Source organism: Corapipo altera, unplaced genomic scaffold (assembly GCF_003945725.1).
Source record: "Corapipo altera isolate COAL_440 unplaced genomic scaffold, ASM394572v1 96, whole genome shotgun sequence".
NCBI lineage: Eukaryota > Metazoa > Chordata > Aves > Passeriformes > Pipridae > Corapipo > Corapipo altera.
Genome location: NW_020884962.1, coordinates 1,191,431 through 1,200,833, shown reverse-complemented (window position 1 = coordinate 1,200,833; position 9,403 = coordinate 1,191,431). Strand labels below are relative to the sequence as shown.

Genomic DNA, 9,403 nt, shown 5'->3' with positions numbered 1-9,403 from the left:
CCCCCCCCGCGGGGTGGGCGAGGACCCTCTGCCGGGACCCCCACAGCCCTGCACCCCCCCTCCGGGGCCGGTCCTGCTCCCCCCCGCCGTGGGGGGGGTCCGGGAGGGGCTGAGGCGCAAATTAAAGGAGCCTGAACTGGACGCGTCACTCTCTGCTCGCGGCAGCGGGATCCCCCCGGCGGGGGGGCGGGATGGGGTCCTGGGGGGGTGAAAGGGGGTGAAAGAGGGTGTTTTGGGCGGTCTTTGTCACTCCCCCCACCCTGGGAACCTTGTGGGGGTGGATGGGGCTGGTGTGGGGGCTCCAAACCCCTCGGGGGGCGAGGGGGGGGGGCACTGGGAGGGCCGGGGGCTTGCAGCCCCCCACTAGGGCAGGTTTGGGGGGGCTCACAGCAGCAGATTGGGGTGGGTGATGGAGCATCCCGAGCCTGTTCTGGGGTACCCCGGCTCCCCCTCTGCAGCCCCGGGATGTGGGTGTTGGGGTCCTGCAGAAGGCGGGGGCAGGACAGTGGGGGCACTTCGGGGGGGGGGGCAGGGGCCCCAGGCTGCCCACGCGGGGCCCCGTGCCACGGTTTGGGGTGGCACGGGGCTGTTAATGATTAACCAGCGGTGCCGGGCGGTGGTGGCGGTGACTGGTGGCACTGGTGGTGGCACTGGTGGTGGCGGCGGTGCCGGTGGGCGGCGGCCAAGGGACATCGCGGTGGGTCCCGGGGCCGCGTCCCCCCCCATGAGACGGGCAGGTAACGTTGGTGGCGGGGTTCGGGGGCCGGACACTGCCCTGCAGGGGCTGGCACGGGGACCGGAGGGGACACGGAGCGTCTGGGAGTGACCCAGCGGCTGCTGGACTCGCGGGGTCGTGGGGGGGACCCTCCCTCCCTCCTGCCCTGAGGGGGTCCAGAGGGGTCCTTGCTCCTGGGTGCTGGGAGCACCAGTGGGTGCTTTCCATCCCAGTCCAGGTTTGGGGGGACTGGGACGGTGGTTCATGCCCCAGAGGTGACACCCCCGGCCACGGTTGTGTCCCCGTGGGAGCGACGGGGACCGCGGGGGAAGCTGAGACGCGGAGGAGGAGGGGCCGGGGACACCGGGACCGGGGGGTTCGCTCCCGTCCCCCTCATCCCGGGGCTTCTCCTCCAGCGGGACCCAGCCCGGAGCTGCGGGAGCGAAGCCGGATGCCCCCGGGGCACCCCCGTCACCCCAAAACCGCCGGGAGCCGCTGGCCGAGCCCCCCCGCCCCGCCGGGACACCGGGACCGCCCGGTACGGAGCGGGAGCGGGGGGCTGAGCCCCCGGGCTGGGCTGGGGGCGTTGGACCCCCGTTAAGTCCTGCCTGGCGGGGCCGGGGGCGGCTGGGGCTGACGACCACCCCTCGGTGACCGCAGCATCCTCCTGCCCCCCCGCCCCGTCGGGTCTCATGTCCCTCGTGTCACTGGCAGTGGCGGGGGACTGCCACCCTTGGGGGGCTGTGTCACGGGCCCCCCTCGCTGCTGTCTCTGCTCTCACCCTCCTCTTCCTCCCGGCGCTGCTCTGCCCGGCCCGCAGCCTCCACGTGCGGCGGGGCGAGGTGACCTGGAAGCCCCGGGAGGTCCCCGGGGGTCCCGCGGTCACCGGGAGCGGGGGCAGCCCCGGGTGGTCCCCGCCCTGTCCCCCGGCTCGGCGGCGCTGCCACCTCACACCCTTCCCTTGCGTCCCGAAGCCGCCGCCAGCCCGTGCCAGGCGTGTCACCTTCGAGGACGAGGTGGTGGCACCGCCGGGACCCCCGGGGAGGACCCGTCCTGCCGGGGAGCAGGAGAAGCGGGGGGACAGGTCTGTCGCCCCCAGACTGTCGCCCCGACCACGCGCCGTCCCCGACTACGTGGTGTAAGTGTCCCTTTGGCAACTGGGGTGGTCACGGGGGTGTCACGGATCCCCCGTGACCCAACCACGAGGGTCCCGGCGGCGAGGGCAGCACTTGAGCCCCGTGGTTTTGGGGGGGCAGGAGGTACCCGGCGATCCTGAGCCCCCGGCAGCAGGAGGGCTACAAGGGCGTCTTCCAGGACCAGCTGGCGGAATACGTGGATCTGCACCGGGAGCTCCGTGCCACATGTCACCCCCCGGGCAGGACGGTGGGTCCCTGGGTGGGCACGGGGCACCGTCCCGTGGGTGTGATGAGCTGGGCGTTCTCTGCAGGGATTAGGGGTGAGCCTGGGGAGGGGCTGCAGAGGGTGTTGGGGGGACAGGAGGAGACACGTGGACCCCCAGGCTCCGCTGGCACCAGCAGCGCCCGAAGGCAGCTCCTGGAAAATTAATGAGCGTTGGAATTTCTTGGCTGCGCCCTGGGGGAGGGTTTTGCCGCAGGTCTTGGAAGCGCCGGAGGTGCCGGAGGAACTCTGGGTGCCCCTGAGCCCTCCGGATTTGTCACCTCCAGCCACCTCATTAGGGCTGAACCCCCCGCGGGGCTCCGGGACGTGACCCACAACCGCTGTGAGTTCGTGAGGAAGAGGAGGGTGAGCAGCGGGAGGGCTCAGGATTTGTTCTGGGGAGCGGGGGGGCAGTGTGCCCTGGGCATCACAAGACCCCGGTGCCTTGGCAGGGCTATTCCCGGCAGGATTCAGCCTGGCTGGAGAAGCAGCGGCGCTGTGAGTACCTGAAGAAGAAGCTGACGCACCTCAAGGCGCGGATCCAGGAGTACAATCGTGTCACCCACCCCAGCGCCGGTGGCTCCTGAGCCTGTGCCCGGGCCGGGGGACCCTCCCCCGCCCGAGGCACCCCAGGGGATGGGGAGGGGGTGGCGCTGCCGCGGGGATCACCCGGTACCCACCAGGGATCACCCGGTACCCACCGACCCATCGCACCCACGCGGGAACGGGGAGCAAACCCACCGGCTCCTCATTCTGGAGGTCCTCGTGGAGCCTCGTGGCCCCGGGACCCCCGAGCGCTGGGTGGGTCCTGCCTGTCCCCAGGCCCCGGCTGTGCCCCCATCTTATCCCTGGGAATCGGGGAACCCCTCACCCCCCTCCCCGGACAGGGGGTGCAGCTGCTGAAGTGGCTTTAATTCAGTAACCGGGTTTAAGAAACGTGGTGGTGTTTTGTTTTGTTTTTTTTTTTGGGAGGGGTGTCTCAACTTTTTTTTGCGGGGGTCTTAACGCGCATCCCGGGGCACCCACCGTGTCCGGGGGCCGCGAGTGCCCCCATCCCACCGCAGCGCCCTCGGGACCCTCAGCACGGGGCACAATTTCATCGCCCCCCGATTTCACCCCCAATTTCACCCCCCCCCCCCCCCCCTCCGAGGCGGATCCCGGTGCTCCCACCCCCCCATCCCACCCCTCCCGGGGGCGGGACCCGGGGCCGGTCCCGCAGCGCTGCCGCCGCCGCCTCCCGCCGCTCCCGGCTGCCATTTTAAGGTGAACAAAGCGGAGGAGGCGGCGGCAGGTGAGTGGCTCCGCGGTGACGGGACCCCCTCCCCCGGTACCGGCCCCGGCCGCGGCCCCGCGGGGCGAGCGGGCTCCCGGGGCGGGAGGGCGCACGGGGGGTCCCCGCGCCCCGCCGCGCACGGGGGGGGTTCTTCCTTCCCCGCCGCCCCACCTGTACCGGGGTCCCCGCCGAGCCTCCCTCCGGTACCGGCGTCCCCACCGGCACCGAAATCCCCTCCGGTGCCACCGAGTTCCCCACGGGGTCCACGCCGGTACCGGCCGCCGAACTCCGCCACCGGTACCGGGGTCTCACCGCGGACCCCCGCGGGACCGGCCACCGGGGTCCGCACCGGTACCGGGCTCCCCACCGAGGTCCCCACCGGGATCCCCACCGGTACCGGGGCTCCCAAAGACGAGAGGCCGCTGCTCCTCCCCGGGCGGCGGGACCGGGGGTCTCGCTGCCCGCCCGCTGCCCCCTCAGAGGGGAAGGGACCCCAGGATCCCCCTCCCGTGTCCTTCCCCCCGGCCCCGGGGGGCGTCGCGCTCCGGTTCCCGCTCCGGGAGCCCGAGACCCCCCCAGTCCCGCTCGGGGGGGTCCCCGCAGCTGCCGGGTCCCGGTGGCCGCTCGGACCCCCGGGAGGGCGGGGGGATCAGTTCGCGGTCCGGGGGTGAATCCGACCGCGATCCGGAGGTTCGGGGGTTTGTGGACAGGGGGATGTTGGGACACTTGAAGTGGAGAGGGGTTGGGTCGGGCAGCCCCAAAGCCCCGGGGGCACCACTGGGGCCCAGTGCCCACCCTTGCCGCGGCTCAGGGGGTCCTCCCAACCCACCCCCACCCAACATGGGGGTCTGATCCTGCCGCTGAGCTCCGCCAGAACGGGTGCCTGGGTTGGATTTCCCACAGGGCTTCAGGTTTCCCCTGATTCAGGTGCTGCTCCCTGCTCCGGGCCGGGGTCTCTGCACCGCGTGGGGAGGTCCCCGCATCGATTTTGAGACACCCCGCCCAAATTTTTGCGCACCGATTCACCACTTTCCTGGGGGCTGCTGCTCACGTGCCCCGTGTTGTTATTATTATTATTATTATTATTATTATTTTCCTCTTTAATCCTTCAGATCTGCTTACGGCGGTACCCTCGGGGCGGGGGCGGGCCCCGGGTAAGCGCTGTGCTGCTTTCAGGAGAATTTAAACAATCCCCGGTTCCTCGGGCCGCTGTGGGGGTGTTTCGGGGTCCCCGGCGTGGGGCAGGGCCGGGGTGTGACGGGCCGGGCGCCGCCGGTGACTCACCGCGCCCGTGCCTCAGTTTCCCCGCGCTGACTCCGGTGCCGCGGCGTTGGGCGGGTGTTGACGGTGCTGGTGACGGGGAGTGGGGAGGGGGGGGGACCAAAGTCCCCACGGGGCGGTGGAAACGCGGCGGTTCCTCCTCCCGGCACCTCCTGGCACTCAACCGGCTCTGACTCTCCGTCCGTGTCCCCCCCAGGCTCCGCCACCATGTTCAGCAAGAAGCCCTACGACAGCCCCCCGATGGGTTACGGCCCCCCCCACCAGCTACGGCCCCCCCACGGGCTACGGGGCCCCCACGGGCGATTACGGCTACGACTACGGGGCCCGCTCGCCGCCGCCGGGCTCCTACTACATCGAGGACGTGCCGCAGCACTTCTACAAGTGGTCGTCGCCGCCGGGCGTGGTGAGGATCCTGGAGGCCGCGGTCATCCTGCTCTGCATCGCCATCTTCGCCTGCGTGGCCTCCACCCTGGCCTGGGAGTACGGCTACGGCTTCGGGGGGCTCTACGGCAACGGCCTGGGGGGTTACTACGGCTCCGGCTACTACGGCAGCGGGCTGAACTACGGGTACGGCTACGGGGGGTACTACGGCGGCGTCACCAACCCGCGGGCGGCCAACGGCTTCATGATCGCCATGGCCGTGCTCTGCTTCCTGGCCCAGCTGGGGCTCTTCGTGGCCGGCGTCAGCAAGTCCAGCAGCACCCGCTCGCGCCGCTTCTACCTGGTGGTGCTGGTGGTGAGCGCGGTGCTGGCCCTGGCCATGCTCATCGCCTCCATCGTCTACGTCGTGGGCGTCAACCCCCAGGCGCAGATGACGGGCAGCTACTACTACAACCCCCTGCTGACCATGTGCAGCCAGATCTACAGCGGCAGCACCTACCTCAACCAGTACCTGTACCACTACTGCACCGTGGACCCCCAGGAGGTGAGGGGGCAGCCCCAGCTCTGGCCAGACACCCCCCCCCCCCCCCCCCCCCCGGCCCCCCCCCCCCTCGGCCGTGCCCCCCCGGGGGGGGGGGGGGGGGCCCCGGCGCTGGGCCCACCCCCCCCCCCCCCCGCTCTGGGCACAGACCCCTTTGGGCTTCGTCCCACGGGGTGTGGAGTTGGGGAGGGAGAGGGTGGGTGACCACATGTCCTACCCTCAGTCCCTGTTCTGCCCTCGGTCCCTGTCCTGCTCTTGGCATTTTCCCTCTCTCTTTAATGAGTTTGGGGTGATCTGGGGCTGCGGGAGGAACTGGGATGATCTGGGGGTGTAGCGGCAACCGGGGCAAGTGATCCAGGGCTGCAGGAGGAGTTGGGATGAGCTGAGGATGTGGGGGAGAACGAGGATGAGCTGGGGCTCTGGGAGGAATTGGGGTGATCCAGGGCTGTGGGAGAAATCAGGGTGATCCCGGGCTTTGGGAGGAATCGGGGTGTCCTGGGGTTGTGGGAGGAACTGGGGTGATCCAGGGCTGCGGGAAGAACCAGGATTATCTGGGACTGTGGGAGGAATGGGGTGATCCAGGGATGTGGGAGGAACCAGGATGAGCTGGGACTGCAGGAGGAGTCGGGGTGATCCAGGGATGTGGGAGGAATTGGGCTGAGCAGGGGCTGTGGGAAGAACCAGGATTATCTGGGGCTGTGGGAGGAATTGGGGTGATCCAGGGCTGTAAGAGGATCCAGGATGAGCTGGGACTGCAGGAGGAATCGGGGTGATCCAGGGCTGTGGGAAGGGCTGGGACAATCCAGGGGTGCGGGAGGACCCGGGGTGATCCATCTGCCTGCACCAGGAGTTTCGGGGAGGGGACGGGACGGGCTCTCAACCCGACACAGACCCAGTTTCTGGACCTTTGTTCTCCTCAACTGTAAAAGTGTTGGAGCGGGGCTGGGACTCTGCGGGGCTGGGAAGGGTCAGGGTGCCAGCTGGGCACTGCTGGTGCCACCAGCCCAGCTTGGGACCCCGAGGGGTCCGTGGGGCAACCAGAGCCCTCAAGCCCCGTCCCCAGCCCCGTCCCCAGCCCCGGGGCTCCAGCTGGTGGCACACGTGCTGGACCGGCGCTGCCGGTTCCCATCCGGCCGTGCCGGCCGTGCCACATTCCTGAGCCCGGCCCCGGCTGCTCCTGCTCCCTGCCAAGGCCAAGCAGGGCCTACTCCATCCCGGTTCCTGTGTGGCTGCAGGGATCTGGCTCATGGCAGCCGTTTGGGATGCCTGGTGTGGGAGCTGGCGCGTGGCTGAGCCGGCGGTGGGGTCAGGGTGCTGCAGGGAGGTGCTGGAGGGTGCCAGCTCCACGCTGCTTCCCAGATCCCAAACTTGTCCTGTCCCCTTGGGAAAATAAACCACCCTCCATTGCTTGACCTGGCCCCTAAATCTCTGGAACCCCTGATGGGCTCCATCCCAGGATGGGGGGACTCTGCCCCTCTCCCCCTGCCATGGTAGGAGTCCAACATCAGGAGGATTTGGGGATAAAGGGAGCAATTCCTGCTCGTCCCAGGGAACCCAGCCCCTGTGACCCCCACCCTGAGAGCCCCCTCCCTCCTCCCCTCCAGGCTGTGGCCATCGTCTGCGGGTTCCTCATCGTCATCCTCCTCTGCCTCATCTGCTTCTTCGCTCACAAGACGCGGAGCAAGATCTGGAAATACGGAAAACCAAACATCTACTGGGACAAGGTGCCGGTGGCCCAGGAGGGTCCCAACGTGGAGGAGTGGGTGAGTCTGAGGGGGGCTGGGGGTCCTGAGAGAGGGCAGAATCCCTGTGAGCTTCCTCCCTGCCTGCCCTGTGCCAAACATTCCCAAGGCAGGGGTGGGTCGGGATGTGCTGGGGTGAGCACAGGGAGGGTGTGGGGACCCCAGGGCTGCGTGGGGACCCCAGGGCTGTGTGGGGACCCCAGGGCTGCGTGGGGACCCCTCCCCTTGCCCAGCCTGGCACCCCAGAGCCCAGTCCTGGTGTGTTTGCACACCCCGTTATCACACTCCCCGTGTCCCTCCCTGTCACCCCGTGTTTTCCCAGCCTTTGCCATTCCCCGGCACCACTGAGCTTTTCCCGGCGTGCAAAAACTGGACGAGCTGGTCCCAAACTCGCTGAAAGGCAAACAGGGCGGGACCTGATGGGCTGGGGGCCAGGGGCTCCCTGCTGGAGTGTTGGCCGGGTCCTGGCCCCTTCGCTGGCCGTGGGACAGTGCTCAAAACAGCAGCCAGGGGACACTACCCGGGGACCTGCCCGGGGACCTGCCCGGCCACACTGCGCGGTTTCGGTCTGGGCAATGATTAACTCGGCTCTGCGGGGATGTGCCAGCAGGAAGCCGAGGGATTTACAGCTCCCCTGAGCCCGCGTCCCCGCGAGGGGGATGTTGGAGACCCCCCTCCCCGTGCTGGTCCCAGTCTGGCCTGGGGATGTGCCACGTCCTGCCCCGGCTCTGCAGCTCCCCGAGCCTGGACAGGGTTCAGGAATGCCTGCAGCATCCTGCAGGGAAGGAGGATTGGGAATGTGCAGAGCGTGGCTTTGGGGGTGCTGCTGTGCTCTGGGTGAGGAGGGACTGCCCAGGTTCTCCCTGGGGACTGCTTCCCTGTCCCTGTCCCTGTCCCATTCTCATCCCCATCCTTCAATGCAGACCTGGAGTTCTCCAGCCCTGGAAATCTGGGCTGTGCTCTGCATGTCCCTCCACCTCACTCCATGTTTCCCTTCACACCTTGTTCCACGTGTCCCCTTGTGTCCCCCCGTGTCCCCACACCTTGCTTCTCGTGTCCCCCCACGTTGTGCTCCATGTCTGTGTCTCCCTATGTCTTTCTCTCTGTCCCTCATGTCCCCACTCCTCTCTCTGTATCCTCACACCTTTCCCCAGGTGTTCCTCATGTTCCCACTCCTCTCTCCTTGTCCTCACTCCTCTCTCCCTGTCCCCACTTCTCTCTCCCATGTCCCCACGCCTCACCCTCGCCTGCAAGTCCAATATTTATTTTTCATTTCGCAGAAATCCCTTTGTTGGGGTTTTATTTATTTGGTTAAAGTCCCTCCCTTGCAAAGCATTTCCTGCCCCTCTGGGACACAGGGCCCCACTCCCCGGGGTCCCCTGGGGGGGTCTTTCTCGGCTTGGTGACACTTGGAGTCACCCTCAGGTGACACCCCCCCCTCAACCGGGGAGGTTTCGGGGTGTGATTCCCTCCTGGGACGTCCTGTTCCCGTTTTATGGGACCCAGATAACGGGGTGACCTTCGAGCGGGCGGGAGCCACCGAAGCCACCCGCTGCCGTCCCGGCGTGGCCCGGGGACACGGCTGTGCCCACGCCGCTGGCCCTGTCACCTGGCGGCCCCCAATTAGCCGTGGCTTCGTTAGTGGGGGGGAAGGTGCCGTCGGAAGCGGCGTGACCGGCCGGATGTCCCCAGGGCCCCCATCCAGGCAGGGACCGGCTTCCGGCACAAACAGCCCACAAAGGCCAGGAAGGAAGCAGGAGGGGGGACAGACGGACGCCCCGTGTCCTCCTGGAGCAGCCCCGGCCGTGCCAGGGGGGTGATGGGGGTCCAGGGTGGGGAAGTGCTGGATAAGAGGCCAGGAACCCCCCCCCAAAGCCCGGGAGGTGTCACCCTGGGGGTGTCAGAACCCCCCGAGCTGTGTCCGTCTGTTCTTGTCCCCCAGTGGGACCCCCCTCCACCCCATGGGGGCTCTGGGGTCTGTGGGTCCTTCTCCAGCCTCCCCCTCCCCAAATGCTGTGTTGCCCACCCAGGGGACCTCCCCTCATTCCTTTTTCCCCCATAACCACATGGGA

At 68.4% G+C, this 9,403-nt stretch overlaps 1 protein-coding gene and 1 long non-coding RNA gene across 2 annotated transcripts in view; both read left to right on the top strand.

The window, feature by feature from the left end:
• Nucleotides 1-1,740: 1,740 nt before the first annotated feature.
• Nucleotides 1,741-3,046, top strand: LOC113957172. The gene is made up of 3 exons (XR_003531080.1): nt 1,741-1,853; nt 1,972-2,098; nt 2,581-3,046. It is a non-coding gene; the product is annotated as an uncharacterized LOC113957172 (long non-coding RNA).
• A 317-nt stretch (nt 3,047-3,363) lies between these two features.
• LOC113957078 (occludin-like) overlaps nt 3,364-9,403 on the top strand; it is a 7,670-nt gene continuing 1,630 nt past the window's right edge. Inside the window, 5 exon segments of the mRNA XM_027664214.1 lie at nt 3,364-3,404; nt 4,499-4,540; nt 4,864-4,919; nt 4,921-5,592; nt 7,194-7,352. Of these exon segments, the coding sequence (XP_027520015.1) occupies nt 4,875-4,919; nt 4,921-5,592; nt 7,194-7,352 (876 nt within the window). The 5' untranslated portion in view covers nt 3,364-3,404; nt 4,499-4,540; nt 4,864-4,874.